This window comes from Mytilus galloprovincialis, chromosome 1, assembly GCF_965363235.1.
Source record: "Mytilus galloprovincialis chromosome 1, xbMytGall1.hap1.1, whole genome shotgun sequence".
NCBI lineage: Eukaryota > Metazoa > Mollusca > Bivalvia > Mytilida > Mytilidae > Mytilus > Mytilus galloprovincialis.
This window is the reverse complement of record NC_134838.1, coordinates 94160050-94180498: the sequence shown is the minus strand read 5'-3', so window position 1 is coordinate 94180498 and position 20449 is coordinate 94160050. Positions and strand designations below refer to the sequence as shown.

The 20449-nt window shown below is 30.9% G+C and overlaps 2 protein-coding genes across 2 annotated transcripts; one reads left to right on the top strand and one right to left on the bottom strand.

Moving 5' to 3' along the window:
- Positions 1-460: 460 nt before the first annotated feature.
- On the bottom strand, positions 461-7305 carry LOC143045359 (transmembrane protein 229A-like). Its single transcript, XM_076217819.1, has 2 exons — positions 7166-7305; positions 461-1103 (listed from the first exon to the last, which is right to left on the bottom strand). The coding sequence occupies exon 2, from the start codon at positions 1099-1101 to the stop codon at positions 601-603; it is 501 nt and encodes a 166-aa protein (XP_076073934.1). The 5' UTR covers positions 1102-1103; positions 7166-7305; the 3' UTR covers positions 461-600.
- Positions 7306-7324: 19 nt separating this feature from the next.
- LOC143045352 (RNA polymerase II-associated protein 3-like) lies at positions 7325-20011 on the top strand. The gene is made up of 10 exons (XM_076217807.1): positions 7325-7619; positions 8893-9021; positions 10295-10411; positions 12738-12865; positions 14172-14364; positions 14784-14885; positions 15548-15952; positions 16381-16478; positions 17306-17400; positions 19862-20011. The coding sequence occupies exons 1-10, from the start codon at positions 7458-7460 to the stop codon at positions 19951-19953; spliced, it is 1521 nt and encodes a 506-aa protein (XP_076073922.1). The 5' UTR covers positions 7325-7457; the 3' UTR covers positions 19954-20011.
- The last annotated feature ends 438 nt before the right edge of the window (positions 20012-20449 follow it).

Here is a 20449-nt window from a genome sequence, read left to right as displayed (position 1 = left end):
CAATATGAGTAAAATAACAGAATATATAAAACAAAATTATAAAAAATCTTATTGCTTCATTGCCCCATCAGGAACTAAATAATTATTAAAGGAGTATGCAATGTATTTGAATACTAACACTATAAAAAAATAGATACATGTATCTTCTCTGCAAAGTTAATTGCTTGGTCATTAATGAAACAAATAAATGAAACAGCAAACAAACAACACAAAAAATAACAAACATATTCATGATTTTTTTTTCCTTTTTAAAATGTCAATCTTTTTGCAGAGTATTTATCGTCCTTCTACAAATTCATTCATTATAATTCTTTTCTTTTTATACTTTCACTCTATTAATCTAAAATGGTTAAAGTTTCTAAAGGCAATTCTAGAAATTCATAAATTTTGTCATTTTACTTTGAAATGAATTAAATATCTTAAATCAGATAAGTCCTATAACACTTAGTAATTAGATAAGTCCTACATCTGTTAAATGTATAAAAAACTTTACTTTGAAATGAATTAAATATCTTAAATTAAATAAGTCCTACAACACTTAGTTATTAGATAAGTCCTACATCTGTTAAATGTATAAAAAAATATCACAGTAAGAGTTTATCATGCTGCCTTAATTTTGTCATTGTTTTCATCACTTTTTACATTTATTGAAAGACTGAGTAGAAAATCAGCTATAACATCCTGCCATAGACATAGTACAATCCATCCTGGTGCATATTCAAGGGTAATCAGACCCATAAAGTTGTAATCGTAGTGACTATAATCCCATGAACAGGCATCAAACTGTCGTAGAACCAGGCCGAAAGATAACTCCCATGTATATAATACTAGGAGATAGATAGCTGTTCTCGTATACCATGGAATGCCATGCTTCAAGTATAAGTAAACATATAGACGTTCTACAGCTAAGCTGCAACTGCCGTAAATGAAGAAGGAGTAAATGGTTGTGTAGCCTTTTAGTTGTGCATTGCCATGTGGTTCTAAAAATAGGTCAAACAAAGCTGTGAAGACAATCTCATCAAAAAGTCCATGTAGACCATAGAAAAAAAATCTAGCTACTGCAGGAAGTGGTTTCTGGGGTACCACATCTGTGTTCGTCATTTCTGAAAGAGATCATATAAACTTGTAAAAAATGTACAAATACAAAAAAAAATAGACTCAACTATATATGCACATGTACATGTATTGCTAAAATTCAGAATAATCAAATATTTATGAGTTAAGTCATACTGAATAACCCGCATAGCAGGTTATTTTAAATTTTGCATCATATTTTTTATGTTTTTTCAAATAGACAGAAAAAATATTACAATTATTTCTTATAATTTAATTCTAAAGTCCATTTTAAACCAGAGTAAACTATGAAAAAACGTTGATGACGTCACGGTCACATGACAAAATAATGTCTATGAGCTGATAAACAAAACAATGTCAGCTTATCAGAAGACGTGCTACATCCAAAATTAAATTATTCAATAATGGTTAATACATTCAAGAGGAGTTTGTAACAGTTTATGGTGAAGAAAAAAATTTGTAGTGAAGTGAATGTCATTGTTCCATTATTATTAGTTTTCATAATGATGTAAGAAAAAACAATAAGGCAACAGCTGGGAGAACCTGTTTTCAAGAAATGTTTACTGCAATCTCAAACATGGTAACACATTCTTTTCATGTATTCATTTCACAATGTTCAATAATCAATAAAGCCAGCTAATATAAAAATATAAGGAAAAATAAACTTGTGAAATTGCTGTATAAAGGATGAAATTTTCACAATTTTTGGCATGTAACATAAAATACAATGAGTTCTGAAATTAGACAATACTGCTGACATGCAATTCTATTTTTCTGAATTATTAATCTATAACAACAATTGCCTATACTTTAGTCTGATTCCAAGCTCTGCTTTCCATCCAAAACTCATGATTATTTTTTATTTGTACAAGCATTTGTTCCCAAATTCATGAAATTGATATAAACAAATTACATGTACATGCTTTTAGTAATTCGAAAGGTCAAACAAATGGAAGTTTTTAACGACCTTGACTGGTTATCCGAAAGGTGAGAAGTCCTTTTAGTAATTTAGTAATTACAATAACATCCAAACTAAGCTTTTATTCTATTTTTCTTTTACAAATACTTCTATATTCATAACAATCACACATTTGTTTGAATTAAAACATATTCTGAATCTGACAGTAAAATATACATTTGTATATGTGAAATTACAATATTTTTGTTAATAAGTTTCAATGGGAGATAATCTAAAATCTTAGATCTTTTGAAATTTTGATATTATCTCCCTTTATTACTTAATAAGAATATATTCAACCTTACAGATTATTTTACATATTCAAGGTGGGACTGCAGGAAGATTTTCTGTGGTTTGTCCATCTATTGTGATGTAGCCTTATTTTCTTTTTTTCCCCTGCATTTTGTGTTGTATAATATTTGTTTGCATCTTATCTTATGCAAGTTTATTTATTTTCAGCTATGAATTCGAACAAGCAAGGACATCTATTTTCAAAATCCTAGCATTATCAAATGCATATACATTGTATTTGTCTATATCTTGGATGTTTTCAGGCATAACTTTCTTTATAAAATGGATATTCAAAAAACATTATCTGAATATTAAAGATTTCATTCATTTACTATAATTATTTTTAATATTAAACTGAGGTCATATATTAATTGCTTTATAGAAGACACAGTCATGTTTGCAGTAGAAAAATCAAAATAAAGATCCTATGGAGGTTTGCATTGAAATGGGAGATAACTCTGCAAAAAAAGGCAGAAATAACATTCCAAATTGATATAAAATTATAATTTTTCCTCTTTATGAACGTATTGATTCTTGATAGTTTAGCCGTCTCTAGAGTATTACAAACAACTCTAAAGGGTTTTCATATCTTTTATCAAGCTACAACCTACATGACATAGATATCATAATTCATTAGTTGACCATTTATTAGATTTTCAACATGTCAAGGTAAAGAATCTCAAATTTAATAAAAATAATTAAGCATTTATTCTCTTTTTTGTGGTTTTAAGTATCTTGAAACAAGGTAAATGCTGAACAATTATAATTTATAGATATAAACAATACCAATTATTACATTTGTTGCAATGAATTACATTGATTTCCCAGTTAGATAAAAACCGATAATTTCACATGTGAAATAAACGTGGTTATTTCACTCTCTGACGTCATACAACAATAGGCGTTGTCAAGACGTCGATATTCACATTACTTTTTCAAAATGGTCACAAAGCCATAAATTTGTAATTTCTTTAATGAAAATGTGCCCCAAAAAATTAAAAATACTCATAACACATTTCATGAGCATCAGATTATATAATATAGTTAAATACGAACTCATAACCTCATCAAAGTATAAACTTTACATGAATTTTAAGAAAATTTACCAAAAACTGACCCCAAAAAAGACTAATTTTTGCAGAGTAATCTCCCTTTCACTGTTCATTTCCATTTATATAGGAAAAAAAAAATGCTGATTTTGAGTTTTCCTCAAGTTAGATTTTATGGTACTTGTGTATATTTGGGGCTAAATGCTATAGATTAGAACTAACACATTTTCTGTTTCAATTAGTTTGAGGTTAAACTTAGTTTGACTGGACTATTTTTTTCATTAGGTTTTTTCAATGAGTGAATGAATTCTTTATAAGCAAAGCAGTAGTAACATGCTACAGCAACACAAACATATTTATATTAGGGGCGGATCCAGGATTTTGCAAAGAGGGGGCGAAGTATTTTAAATTCACCGAGCGGAGCGATGCGAAAAATTTTGGGACCTTTTTTTTGGCTAAAAAACATACAATAACTGTAAAATGCACTTTTTAAACGGTTCGTGACGTGGTGCATGTATATTTTATAGTTGCTGTTAATTGTAAGGGTTGGACATTTTTGGTGTTGTATTCTTCCCATAAATTGTCTATCATAAAATGATAGTATGGGTCAAAAGCTATGAACTGATATATTTGATGTGGGACTTGTCAGTAAAAAATAGACAAGGAAAATTCTCGCTTGTTGTATGTTAAGTTACGAGCGACACGAGTTAAAAAAGACAAACAATTTTTATATCAAGTTTGGTTGATATGTTTTACCCAACAAAATTGAAAATTAACCAAATGCTACGAATGAGTCTGAAATGACAACGAATTTATGAATGACGGTTGACAAATGGAAACATAAAGGCCACACCCAGCAGGCAGGTTGCAGTCTGATCTTGATAAAAGTATTCAATATATCAGTTCATGCAAACCCCCGTCCCCAAAAAAATATGCCTGTTTTTTATTCATTATGTTCATTTAATGGTATATTATTCTGTTGGAAATTTTCGTTTCTATTAGCCAAAAAGTGGACAAGATTATTGTTTTCAATCCAAAAACGGCCAGAATTTTTGTTTAAGGCAAAAAGTAGAGTACGATCCCTGAAAGTACGGTATATACCACAAGTTTCCATACTACAAAGGGATGGTTATGGGGGGTTATGGCTCAAATCAATAGCAATTAGGGACAAAAAAGGGGGGAAAACAAGGGTTTTTCTGGTTAAAGGACAATTTAGATAATGTAAAAGCAGTTTAAGGGAGGTAATGCAATAAAAATTTAAAGAATACTGTTATATATATGTTTAAACGGATTGATAGTTTAGTCTTTGATGCATTATTTTTTATTAGTTGTAAGTGGCTTTGAACTAGCTGTCAGATAACTGCGAGTACTCTCAGATCTCTTTTTGTGTCTTTTTGTGAAAGGATGTATAAGTACCCGGCCACAACCTCTTGTATTTTTGTCCATCTGATGAGTTAAGCCTTTTTCAACTGATTTTAATAGTTCGTTCTGATGTTGTACTGTTATACCACTGTCCCAGGTTAGGGGGAGGGTTGGGATCCCGCTAACATGTTTAACCCTGCCACATTATTTATGTATGTGCCTGTCCCAAGTCAGGAGCCTGTAATTCAGTGGTTGTCGTTTGTTTATGTGTTACATATTTGTTTTTCGTTAATCTTTTTATATAACTAATGTTATGATATTGTAATTATTGTATTTATTTATGTTGGCCTGATTTGTGTTGTGTGGCCTGATAGTTGTTTACAGAATAATCTTAGAACTGTGCAGTTTAGAAATCACTGGAACAATTACAGAATGATTGGAACTTTCCAGAATGATCCTAATAAAAGATGCGTTATATAAACTTCTACATTTTACTAGAAACTTCCGTTGTAACTTTCTAGGATGTTCCATTATAGACTGTTCTAGAATTTTCCGTGACAACTATATATATATATACAGACACTCAAGTAAAAGACTCACTCTTACTCTTGGACTTAGACTTAGACATCGATAGACATTAGCATTCACAGCATTTGGATTGACACTTTTATTCTACAAACAACATCATACTGGATTGTGACCTTAGTAGTGAACGTAATATTCAGATTGGATTCCGAAAGATATCCGGATACAGATAAAGATAAAAGATTGGACTCATATTTTGACAGTTAAGTTGACAGTAATATTTGTAAGATGCCTTACAGTGAACCCCTAATATGTCTTTGATAAATTTAACATGAAAAACTTCATGTTAAATTTATCAAAGACATATTAGGGGTTCACTGTAAGGCATCTAATGATGGATGTCGAGCTGAACTTAATAGAATTATATTCAATATTCAACTACCTGAACCATATAGTTTCTTCAGAAAATTCTTTGGCATATCATATATTCACTAAATCTGTAGATTCAAACCCTTGGGTCATAAAGGTCAAGAGTCTTTTGAATGAACTTGGAATGTCTTATATCATCAATAACTTTAATTATGTTAAAGGTAATTTAAATTCTATTAAACAAAAAATTAATGACCAATGTTTGCAAGTTCAAAATGCAAATATATTTGAATCCAAAAAGTTAGACTTTTTCAAAAGTGTCTACATAATGGGCAGAAGACCACCCTATGTTGATATATTAAAAAACAGAAGTGACAGAGCTGCAATATGTAAGATCCGTATAAGCGCTCATACACTAATGATTGAAAGAGGGAGACATCTAAATATTCCCAGAAATGAGAGATACTGCTCTGTATGTAATTCTGGTCAAATTGAAAATGAAAAACATTTTCTTTTACATTGTGAAAAATACTCAACTAAGAGGGACATATTTTACCATAAAGTTTCAAATATAATCGTTGATCCTACAAAATTTCAAAAACATGAAAATAATATAATCTTTTTATTAAATAATAATTCATACACAATCCTAAAATTAACTTCCTCTTTCATCTCAGACAGTTTGAACCTGCGTAAAGCAGAACAAACTCTATAAAATTGCTAATAATCATTGTTCATAATATTACATATTAATATTGTCATTATTTTCAATACTTAATATGTTTGACCAACTATGTAATTGATATATTTTTTTTTAATCATTTACTGTTGATGATATTGATATCGTTCGATGATGTTGTTCTAAATATGCCTATTGCTATTCTATGCATTATTACTATTTGTATACCAGTTGTATGGGCCATTGCCAATTATTGTAATTGTGTTTGTGCCAATAAAATATTTGTAAATTTGTAAATTTGTGTAATACTTCTTGTAAACTTTTGTATAATAAATATTGTTAAGTTTTATTATTGATTTGTGTCTTTTGTTGGCTACAATTTAAAGGCGATTTCTGGCCGTAACACTGAGGCCGTTAGTTTTCTCGTTTGAATTGTTTTACATTGTCTTATCGGGGCCTTTTATAGCTGACTATGTGGTATGGGCTTTGCTCATTGTTGAAAGCCTTACGGTGACCTATAGTTGTTAATGTCTGTGTCATTTTGGTCTCTTGTGGACAGTTGTCTCATTGGCAATCATACCACAACTTCTTTTTTATGTTGAATACTTGATTACCTCCCTTACACAGCTTGTTTTCAAAAGTTTCAAGAAGAAATCTTCAATTGCAGTATTGTGCAATAGATTTGTTAGATTTTTGACCACATTTATTTTGTGACAAATAGCTGTAAGGTGTATGCTGAACTTTCTCTTTTTTCCAAAAAAAAAAAGACCTGGAAATTATCTTATAAGTACTGAAAACTGAAAAGGGGGGTTCATTTCGCATGTCCAGAATATTATTCTGTTGATCAAATATGTGTACCTGCTTAGAATCTCTCTTTATCTGGCTGTTTTTGAATATTTATGATTTAAATGTCAGTCCAGTGTCCAGGTACAAGGACAGGAAAGGTCAACACTCTGCCGGTGGCAGCTGATTTTATTTCACTTCCTGTTTTGTTGTTGACATTAGAAACATCATTACGCATGTGTCAATCTAACATGTCTGCGCCCATGTGAAAATTCTGGAAACTTTAATTAGTTTGTTTTTCTTATGTTAGCCGCTCCTGCATTGTATAATTGCATTGAAAACGAGTAAACACATATAGGACCGCATAATGGCGTCTACAGATCACGAAATGAAAATGTTCAACCTCCAACAACAAGTTCGACAGAATCAGGGTGAACTGGAGGAATATCTCAAAGATATGAACAACTGGGAAGAGGAAGTTAAGAAGAAAGAATCTGATGTTTTGAAACAAAAACCAAATAAAGTCATGGTATAGAAATAAAGATATCTATTGATCTCTTTCACACTCGCAGTCATCGCGACGAACTGTTAAATCTACAGGCCTGAAGCTCAATTTTTGAAAATATTTGGTTAGATTCTGTTTGCCTGTAGATATGATTTTTACAGGCAGGAGAGCAATTTTACAAGCCTGGACTGCCATTCAACATGAAGACTGCACTCATTGTATACTGAACTGAAGCAATTAATGAATTATAGCTTATAGATAGGTCTGTTGGTCCCTATACACCTTATCAGTATTTGTATACCATTGCTGGACATCACAGAATTCCCTGTAGAATTTTGATGTCACAAGAGAAAAGGTCTGCTGCCACAAAGGGAAAAGTGATATTTGTATGACATATAGTTGAAGTGTTGCAGATTCCCAAATAGCGATAAGGTCTAATACTGGTTGTCCTGGACCATATTCTTGTTGGCAGTGTCTGCGCGAGTACCCGTATGCTGTGAGGCGTAGCCAATTTGGCATTCATCGGCTAGGCATACTTTCAACCGATTTTATAATAAACTGTCATATGATCGGGAATTAAACGTCAAAGTCGAAATTTTAACATATCAAATCTTGAAACCTCTGTGAGTAATCAATTGCTTTCACAGACGCGCAGACACTGCCATTCTTGTGTGTGCTTGTTAAAGTTTTGTTCTGTTCTTTTGTAGACCTGATGAAATTTCCAATGGTTTTGGGTGCATGTTCATCCTTATTATGCGTAAAACCATTTCTGGAACTAAAAACTTGATATGAAACAAAAAACTGATAGACTATGAGTATGATATATAATATATGTCAGTCTTTATCTTTAGAAGTTCAATTTAACTTCAGGAATTAAATGTTTTTATTACATTGGTTGCAATGAATTACATTGATTTCCCAGTTAAATAAAAACCGATAATTTCACTCATGATGTAACAACACTGATAAGTATCTCATGCGCTACACGTATTCGTGAATTAATGTGTTGTTTGGTCACTCGTTGAATATTTTTCTCTATTTGTATTCTTCAATAAGTTATTCTATAAGTGTCTTATTATGTGTGCAAGTTCCTTGTATCTTAGACAATATAATCAGATGGACATAATGAAATAAATCTATATATTTAAACATTCATTTTTTGTGAAAATCAGGAATTACAGAAGCCAGCATTGATCAGTATTATAATAATATTTATATTTTCATGTATTTATGTTTGATCCATGTGTTGATACTGCAAAAAAATAATTATTAACACATACTACTTTATGTTTCATAGGAGATGCCACCTGTAAGGAACTGCATGTTCAAAAAGAAAAAGAAAAAAGTGAAAAAGTCTAAAGATGAAGCTGGCAAACCATCAAGAATAAGTGGCTATGATTACAGAAAATGGGATAAATTTAATGTTGTATGTGTATAAACACGTTTTTTTTTTTTAAAAACATAGATATAAGAAGATGTGGTATGAGTGCCAATGAGACAACCCTGCATCCAAGAAACAGGTTATAAAAGTAAACCATTTTAGGTGAAGGAACTGCCTTCAACACAACACCTTGGCTCACACCGAACAGCAAGTTATTAAGGGCCTTTAAATGACATATATAAAACAATTGAAACATGAAAGCATCCAGAAGTAAATTTTGTTAAAAAAATAAATCCATTTTATCTGTATTTTACTTTTAAATGGACTTAGTTTTTTCTGTGCGGAAACATTACATTCACTCTGTGGTTAAAGTTTTTTAAATTTTAATATCTTTTTCAAACTATCCTGGATTTGTACCAAACTTGGACAGAAGCTTGTTTATGATCATTAGAGAGTATCCAGATGTAAATTTTGTAAAAAAATAAATCCATTTTTTCCGTATTTTACTTTTAAATGGACTTAGATTTTTTTCCAGTTAACATTACATACATATACAGTCTGCAGTTAAAGTTTTTAAAACATTTATCAGATTCATAAACTATCCTGTTTTTTAACCAAACTTGGACAGAAGGTTCTTACAATCAAAAGATAGTATCAAGAGGAATATTTTTATTAATTTTTTCTTATTTTTGTTGACCATGCGATTTACAGCAAAAGTAGGCGAGACACTGGGTTCCACGAAAAATATTTACAAATTTTTCAAAAAATATGAATGATATGAGTTTTTTTCTCAAAATTTTGACTGATCAAATGTATTTCATGTTATTCTCCCTCAAGGAAATTAATTTTATACATGTGTATAACATGTTGACCGTAATAAATTCAGGAAACATCTTTTTACATGAACTGACCACGCTAATGTTTTACTAATCGTTTTCGTCTATTGAATTTCGACTTGGAAAAAAAATGATTTATAGAAATGTTCAAACTATACTTATGAAGACAGAAGCATAGTTAGTTTCACATGAAATGTAGGTAAAAATTGCAGCATGGGTCTGGAGGCTGGTTTATAAGGAGCTCTGGCATAAGGTTCAGTATTTATAGGTGCAAAATTTGCAACATATTGGATATTTTGTGGTTTTTGTTTTTTTTCGATTTTCCAAAAGAGTGGCTAGCCTACAGTTATGTATTACATAAATAAAAATCATGCTGAAAAAAAATAAAACAATACTGCTATTATTTTTTTTTTATTCATAACTTGAAAAATTATCAATACAAAATTATACATTGATTTGCAAATGCTTGTTTTGATTTAAAGGATAAAGAATTAGAGAAAATTGGAGACCAGGAAAAGAGTGAATCATCAGAATATGAAACAGATGAAGAATGGGAAATGGAAAGAAAGAAACAAATGGCAAATTTAGAGAAAGAAAAGGTGCATTTTATTTATTATCATCAAAGGTCAAATGTATGGTACATGGCAAACAGATGGTGAACAAGTTGGAGATAACAAGTATTCAACACTTGCATAAATATTGAAAGAAATTTTTCTCACTGCAAATTTTAGTAAAACTTAAAATGTAGTAGCAATGTTTTAAATCTAGCATCATCACACCACATCATATTTTTTTTAATAATCTCAGGGGTCACCACACCAGGCGAAGTGAGCGACAAAGTCGCTCTAGGTCTCCCCACTTCGCTCTAGAGAAGCTCCAGGGAGAAGTTTATGTCGCCCTCGATTTTCAGTAAAATTCCCCATGTCGCCTCATGGTTTTTGAGAATTCTCGATTCAAACGTAAACGACCGAGATAGGTATTGAATACAAAGCATGTTTTCCTCAAATTCAGAACTGATTTCTCCGCGATAGTATCATACTTCAAAATAAAAATTGCTTGCCCGGATGTACTATAAGCAAGAAAAAAGAAAAATCTCGATTTTGTTATGATTGTTTATTGTCCGCCATCTTTGTTATTGAAAATTGTAGATGGCGCCATTTCATCTTTTCATCTCTCATCATTTACCTAATCCATATTGATATGCACTATTAATTTTGATTTTCTTATATTTACTGACAATATGTGATGCCCCATAAAAAAATTCAGATTTCTTTTCAAAAACGGAATATTATCAACTGGTATCCGCTTGTATTTTTGAACAACGTACGTAGTTTAGTACAGGGAACCAGCACAACGATTATAAACTACAAAACGCAGTCGGTTTTTGTTCAGGGTTTTGTTTCCTTAACAGACCATGTAGACTGATACATGTGCTTTGTTTCAGCTAAAGGTCCTTTAAACAGTATTTCAATGAATATCTGCTCATGAATTTGATTAGGAACGGCAATATTTACTTTCAAAGTCGTATATTTTTGAAAAATATAAAGTAAGAATTTTTGACGCGGATCGCACCGTATTTGTTTTTAATTTACAAGTACCAATTCAATTCCGGTTATGAAAAATACGACTTTTCCGATGTTACTTTTTGTGATTTAGTCATATTTAAACACTCGTGTAGTGTTTTAGAATCAATTACATACATTTCTAACGGCAACTTGATTTTGGAAATCGGCATTTCCATGAAAATACCGCAAACGTGTGCGATTACATGTACACGATTTGAAATTAACAGTTTTACTTTACGTTTTCAACACATGTCAAACAGTTTTCTCTGTGAATTCTTATAAAATATTATTTTAAGAATAAATACATTTTTGAATCATGATCTTAGCTTTGAAAGACAGTGAAACCGTATTTTAACTTTTCTTAATTGATTATTATTTTTGTTTCAAAAGGTTCTTGGACTTGGTTTAATCATGGTTTAATGTTAAAGTCTTTGAAATGTAGCATAATTTGATCCATGTCAAATCTTTAATTCATTTAGACCTACCAGAATAACCATAGCTCTTATGCCATTAACTTATGGTCCTTATGTCATGATTTTTTTGACAATTTGCATAGGTACACATGTACATGTAAATAAAAAAGTATTTCAGACTACAAGCATGGCAAGACAAGGACTTACAAAATGAACTTCCTTAGCAATTGTCATGCAAAAATGATTAGAAAAGTAACAAAAAGGTGTAGATTCTTAGAATATTTTATTCATAAAAAGTATAAACGCGATCTGTCGATTTCCCCTGAAGTCTCCCTGTTGGGCCTTCACTTCTCCCTGAAGTCTCCCTGTTGGGTCTTCACTTCTCCCTGTTTGGCTGCCAGGGAGAAGTGACTTCTCCCTATTATTTGGAAGTGTGGTGACCCCTGTAATCTAAAAGGCAAGCATCTTTATTTTGTTCTTTTATGATTTATTACCATTGTTAAAGATTTATCCTCTTACATACATAGTTATTTCATAAGGATTCCATCATGTTGATTGGAAAGCAGCAACCACAAAGTGTTCTAATGTGATTGTTTATGTCCCAATACAAAGCAAAATCTTCTACATGCTCTATGTGACAAAAAAACAGTATAATATTTAGAGAAAAAAAAACAGTTGAAAAGCTTGATTTCAAGTATTGACTATAAACACATTTATGATTTGAAGCGCTTCCTTGTCTACTGCAAAATGCACTTTGGTCAAAACTAGTAAACAACTATAAAAGTACAAAAAGAAACATTCAATCTTTATAATGAAAACAAAATGGCTATAGTCATAAGATATAACAGAAAACTATGTTCAAACTACAAAGCTGGTTTGATTACACTCATGATATTTATGTTGTTTTTGATGGTACAACTTGTTTTATTTTATAATTTCTATTTTAGGGAAATGATAATTTCAAGAGACAAGATTATGCACTAGCCATTGAAGCTTACACAAAGGCTATTGAACTTGATCCTACTAATGCAATAATGCCAGCTAACAGGGCTATGGCCTTTCTGAAACAAGAAAAGTAAGTCTCTTTCACTGTTTAAAAAGAAGATACAGGGTGTTTATCAGTGAGACAGCAACCTAATGACAAAAATAACAAAAAAAAATATATCTAGATTGCAACATACAGTCTTTATAATAGTCATGTCTATCAAAGAAATCATGCTCTAAGTTTTTTAAATCTCTCTTATAACAAGACTTTAAACAAATATAGCCACTTAGCTATAAAAAAAAATATTTTGGCAAAACTCCTTTATCCCATATCTTCAAGGGGAGATAATTTAACTTTCAGATAAAAATCATTAAGGGGAGATAATTGGAGAAAAAAAGGTGGTACATGTATCAAGTTTATGAGTTTACTGGCAGTGCCTGAGGTTCATAGATATAAAGACATGAAGCTTGATTTAGAGTCTGCATAAACAACATAATTTCAAACAAAAAACTTTGAAAAGAGCTTTTAAAACTGAAATTTATTTAACCGATTTTCTTTAAACTTTAAAAAAAAAAAAAATCTCCTGTTTGAATTATAACTTGTTTACAAACATGCAATTTGTCTTCTTTTGGAGAACAAACTATAACTTTTGAAAAAGAACATATAGATTAACCTGAATGATTATTAACACAAAGATTTTGTCTATTTTATTGGTCTAAAGAGTAAACGCTACAGAAGAACCTTGGCTCCAATAATAAATGTTCTATAACCAAAATGTGCAAAGATTTAGTATGAATCCCTAGAAATAACAATAATCTAGATCATGTGTTGGGGCCTTTGTAATCTTACCTGAACATTCTGAAAGCTGTGTAAAATTATGCAAAAATTGACCAAAACTGTTGTTATATCTTAAATGATTCATAATTTTTTAGTCACTTCATTATTTTGATTTTGATATGCCAAAGAGAATTTATTTTGTATTACTATTTATATCAAAACTATTGCTGTGAAAAAAATATAGTAATTTTGTCACATTAAAAAATTTGAAATCAAGTAACTGATTCTCTCATCTCAGCCGCATGAAACTTAAGGGCGAAGATTCACCAAAGTAATATTTGTATGCATGAAAGTTTGTATACAAATATTACTTTGGGGAATCTTGCCCTTCACTTTCATGCAGCTGAGATGAGAGAACCAGTAACTAAGTATGGGTTTGCCACTTTCTTATAACACAAATGTACAAAATAATCATTTTCATGTGTTGCGACCAGATTCATTGCCCTTTATTTCCCAGTAATTACCTTGATTGGCTAGAATGCTTTTAGTATCTTTTATTTAGATTTCTGTTCTCAAGGATAAAGCAGTAGTTATTTAAACTTAAACTTATTTACACCAGATATGGAGCTGCTGAAGCTGATTGTCTGCAAGCCTTAAGTCTTGATCCTTTGTATGTCAAAGCTTACTTGCGACTTGGTGCAGCAAGGTTTGAACTCAAGAAATTTGACACTGCAAAAGATGCATTCGAGAAAGCTTTAAGATTAGAACCTCAAAATAAAACAGCACAGAAAGAATTAGAAAGAATTGAAAAGGTATTTTCAAAATATATTTTAATAGATTCAAAAGTGTCTAATAAATTGACTACCAACCAGAAAATTATAAAGTTATTTGACTTGTTAGAAAACACCACAAACAGAAAAAAGTATGAAAGCTGCTGAAGTTTTTAGACAGTATATATTCGTATGTTTGTTTGTGTTGCAATGTATCAGTTCATGCATAAATGTTAGATGATCAATACACTGGAGATTTTAGTATAGATTAAACAATATAAGAATGCATAACCAGGCATTTTCACCTGCATGGCCTATAGATTTGATGTTTTCAACTCCAGCATAATTTTGGGTTTGAAATTATGCAAGTTGCATTGATATTATTAGTTGGAATGTAATTCATTTCAAAAAGTATTATGTTTTGAATAGAAAAAGATCAATTATACATATATTTTTTTAAGGAGTTAACAAAAGATAAAATGGTAGAACAAAAAGATATGGCAAAGTCTCCTGATGAAGGATTAGTTAAACCAATCACAAAACCAGTAGATCAAAAATCAAAGGTAAAATATTGATGTTAAATATTTAGTTTTATGAATATGAAAGAACCTGTTTCAAAAGACAATCATCTGCCATAGAAGAAACCATTAAAAAAAAAACAAGTAAGGACACTCTTTGGTAGAAGAAAAGATTAAAAAACTTAAGATTATTTGTATTTTTATTTGGCCTTGTGTCTATCTAGTATGAGGCTGATGATAAGAACATTTATAACTGGAGTGCTCATTTGGTACTTTAATTGTTTTAAAACTAATTTTCATGTCAAACAATTTCCAGAATCCTATTTTATTGTTTATATGGCTTTATATGCTATTAAAAAATAGTTTTGTTCTTGTTACAATTCAATGAAAGAATTGTTTTCATAAATACATCCATGTTATCAAAAATGATTATTGGGTCATGCACCTTATTTTCTTGAAAAATTCAAATACACAAATTGCCTGATTAAATTCAATACAATTACCTGCCCTTGGATTTTTTTTTCTGAAAATTTTAAGTACATTTACCAACACGTAATTTTTTGATGGATTAATCTTGTCTAAGTGCAAAGTTGTAGATGTGTCTGTTGAATATTGAATGATACTTGGTAAAACTTTTTAAATCCAAAAAGTACTTTTTTTGCAAAATGCATGATCTACCTTAAATATTTTGATGTTTGATTTTACAGAAACCTTTAGTTAGAATACAGATAGAAGAAATCGGAGGTGAAGATGACACTCATAGGCGTGCTGCAATTGAGGAAGTAGAAAAATCCCAGAGTGAGGCTAAAAAGCAAATAACTTCACAAGACAATAAAATGTTTGAGAAATTTACAAGTAGTACTGGTTCCTTAAAAAGTACTGAAAATCATAGAAATAGTGACAAAACTTCTACAAATATTAAAGAAAGTGTGAAAACTTTAAGTGAGGATAGCAGTATTAAATTAGATTTGAAAGATGTAACCAAAAGTATTCCAGAAGAATCAAAATCTGTGTCACCTAGAAGTATGCCTGTACCCCAATCATCATTTCAGTTTCAGACAGATTATAAAGAACTGAAGAGTGACCTGAGGTCATTCTATGTATATATTAAAGTAAGCATATTTGGTTCTTTTTATTACGTTCTGACATATATAGATTATCTGGTTCTGTACACATTGATATAAAAAATTCAGTTGTGATCCAGGTGCGAACCGTTTTGGTGAGTTAGCCAAAAAATTGTGGCGGGGTTAAACATGTCTTGTGAAATCTCAACATACCTCTAACTAATGTAGAATAAACAAACACACAGCAATATGCACAGTAAAACTCTGTTCAAAAGAAGTCCAAGTCTGACATCTATATCAAGATTAACATCTAGAATATATTGAACATAAACATGAATTTCTATCTATGCAATCTGAAGAAATTTAGTATAAGAAACACAGATACATTTATGCTGCTGTCAGTTAGATTTTGTTTTACGCTACATATTGAACCTTTTATTAGCGGATTTTACACATCTTGTTATTTTTTATTTTAGAAAATTAATCCAGTAGACTATCCAAAGCTGTTTGGTCAGTTCTTAGATGCAGAAATAGTACTCAACATGCTCAATGTGTTCAAAAATTTCTTTATTCCGTAAGTTTGTAAATTATGCTTGGTAATAAGTGATGCATTTAAAAGTGTATTCTGGTCATCTTGATAATATGTTTAGTTTATCCTTGTTTTTAAAATTCCAATAAGGAACATACTTTATATTCTTGTATTAATAAACCAGTTTTTGAGACGTTTCAGCCTATGGTCTTCTTCAGTTCTTTATTTTTCCTCACAACTACATGGCTGACATTACATTTGTATTTTCTTTTCAATCACTTAAAAGATGTTTAGTTAGTTTAAAAATACATGTAAGAGAGCAGTATTTAAGCATTGTCATTTATCTGTTTTCATATGTCAAACACACAAAACAAACAAACTTCAATAGAAGTCACCTTCACCAATGTCGAAAATTTTGTCAGAAATCATCTTTTCTTAAATGTTTGAATCACTGTTTACATTGAAAAGGTATTATTTATACTATTGTTATTATTTATATCACATCCATATTCATCCACTTTGAATATATTTTTTTACATTGGTTAAATTAATCAAAAAGTGATGGATTTCTCTTTGAGGAAATTTATGGTCCCAGTGAATAAACTACACAGAGAACAATAGCTATGTATTCAATGGGACAATAGAACTGACAAAAGTTTAAATATTTTGACCTGAAGGAGGAAACTCTGTGGATATGTTTTACCTGTTTTGCAATAATAAATGTGCGCTCATGTGGATAAAAAAAATGAATATAATCTTCTACCCGTATTTATTTATTTTATAGTACAAAATTACGTAAATTTGAATCTTTTGTCATTACAGACTATTTTGTCAATTTTACCTTAAATATTGACTTTTGCATCTATTTGCAGGGCAGAGGAAGACTTTTACACATGTATGTGTCACTTAGCTAAAGTGAAGAGATTCAATATGACAGTTATGTTCTTTTCAAAGAAAGAAAAGTCAGGTATGTATTTCTATTTGTTCTTGTATCAGAAACTATTCAGTTGTTACCTAATTTTCCTTTCAAGGGGTCAATTATACTTAGAATTTGGGAAGAGATAACTATTTTTTCTGATGTTGAAATGAAAATTGCTTTTGGTAGAGTTTATATTAATTTTTAGCTCACCTGGCCCGACGGGCCAAGTGAGCTTTTCCCATCACTTTGCGTCCGTCATCCGTCGTCCGTCGTCGTCGTCGTCCGTCGTCGTTAACTTTTACAAAAATCTTCTCCTCTGAAACTACTGGGCCAAATTAAACCAAACTTGGCCACAATCATCATTGGGGTATCTAGTTTAAAAAATGTGTGGCGTGACCTGGCCAACCAACCAAGATGGCCGCCATGGCTAAAAATAGAACATAGGGGTAAAATGCAGTTTTTGGCTTATAACTCAAAAACCAAAGCATTTAGAGCAAATCTGACATGGGGTAAAATTGTTTATCAGGTCAAGATCTATCTGCCCTGAAATTTTCAGATGAATCGGACAACCTGTTGTTGGGTTGCTGCCCCTGAATTGATAATTTTAAGGAAATTTTGCTGTTTTTGGTTATTATCTTGAATATTATTATAGATAGAGATAAACTGTAAACAGCAATAATGTTCAGCAAAGTAAGATTTACAAATAAGTCAACGTGACCGAAATGGTCAGTTGACCCCTTTAGGAGTTATTGCCCTTTTTAGTCCATTTTTTACCATTTTTAGTAAATCTTAGTTATCCTTTACAAAAATCTTCTCCTCTGAAACTACTGGGACAAATTAATCCAAACTTGGCCACAATCATCATTGGGGTATCTAGTTTAAAAAATGTGTGGCGTGACCCGGCCAACCAACCAAGATGGCCGCCATGGCTAAAAATAGAACATAGGAGGTAAAATGCAGTTTTTGGCTTATAACTCAAAAACCAAAGCATTTAGAGCAAATCTGACATGGATAAAATTTTTCATCAGGTCAAGATCTATCTGCCCTCAAATTTTCAGATGAATCGAACAACCCGTTGTTGGGTTGCTGCCCCTGAATTGATAATTTTAAGGAAATTTTGCTGTTTTTGGTTATTATCTTGAATATTATTATAGATAGAGATAAACTGTAAACAGCAATAATGTTCAGCAAAGTTAGATCTACAAATAAGTGAACATGACCAAAATGGTCAGTTGACCACTTTAGGAGTTATTGTCCTTTATAGTCAATTTTTAACCATTTTTCGTAAATCTTAGTAATCTTTTAGAAAAATCTTCTCCTCTGAAACTACTGGGCCAAATTTAACCACACTTAGCCATAATCATCATTGGGGTATCTAGTTAAAAAAATGTGTCGGGTAACTCGGCCAACAAACCAAGATGGCGGCCATGGCTAAAAATAGAACATGGGGGTAAAATGCAGTTTTTGGCTTATAACTCAAAAACCAAAGCATTAAGAGCAAATCTGACAGGAAGTAAAATTGTTGATCAGGTCACGATCTATCTGCCCTGAAATTTTCAGATGAATCGGATAATCGGTTGTTAGGTTGCTGCCCCTGAATTGGTAATTTTGAGGAAATTTTGCTGTTTTTTTTGTTATCTTGAATATTATTATAGATAAGAGATAAACTGTAAACAGCAATAATGAACAGCAAAGTAAGAACTAAAAATAAGTCACTATGACCAAAATAGTCGATTGACCCCCTAAGGAGTTATGGCCCTTCATAGTAAATTTTTAACAATTTTCTTAAAATTTGAAGATTTTCAATAACATTTTCCACAGAAAGTACTCTTATAGATAGAGATAATTGTAAGCAGCAAGAATGTTTAGTAAAGTAAGATCTACAAACACATCACCATCACCAAAACACAATTTTGTCATGAATCCATCTGTGTCCATTGTTTAATATTCACAAAGACCAAGGTGAGCGACACAGGCTCTTTAGAGCCTCTAGTTTATATAACTTCAATATTTTTTCTGATGTTCAAAATGAAAATTGCTTTTGGTAGAGTTTATATTAATTTTTGATAGACTAAGTCAGCTGAATGAAGATATTGATAGTTTACTTAAGGCTAGGTAATAATATATTTTTCTTAAATACTTAAATATGATTATTTGCCTGCAAACATTTAAGGAATGACTGTAATATTTTTTCTGTCTATGAAGAAATAACATAAAAAATGTGGTGCACACTGAATAACGCACATAGCGGGTTATTTAACAGTGTGCACCACATTTATTATGTTATTTCGAATAGACAGAAAAAATATTACAGTCATTTCTTATAATTTAATTCTAAATTCCATTTTAAACCGTAGAAAACCATGAAAAAACATTCATGATGTTATGGTCACATGACTAAATTATGTCTATGGGCTCATAAAAAAATAACGTCAGCCAATCAGAAGATGCGTTACATCCAAAATTAAATTATTCATGTTTACATAAACAAAAATATTTATCTTTACAGTGATCAGTGAATTGATTGGACATTTACAGAAAACAGAGAAAGTGACATCAACAGAACTACAAAAACTTAAGAAAATATATGAAATAAGCTGATGATTATTTATTATTGTGTTTGGTGCATAAACATTCATTAAAGAGTGGAAAGACTTCAGTAATTTTTGTATAAGCTCTAAAATGACTATACAATATACCATGGAAGAGGGTCTGGATTAGGGTTAAAAAGATAGAGAATAATGGGGGAAATGTGAAGAATAGGGAATAATTGGGATGGAAAAAAATAATAAAGGCTAAATAGATAAAGAATATAAAGAATAGAGAAAAATGGTATAAAAATTAAAGAAATAGAGGACCTCTCAGCCAAATCCTGGCAGAGTTTGTGTATAAATAACATCATTCAAAGTTAGTTACAGATAAACTTTACTTTTGTTTAGTGGTACTTAATTGTTGAAAAATCATGTGACCTTTTGACTTTGTATTTACCTGAATACCAGACTGAAGATGAGGTGATTAATCATGATGCTGACATGTTCTTGCCAGTCACCAAGTGTAACTGAGAAGCTAGTGAAGTGATATAAATGATACAGTGTTA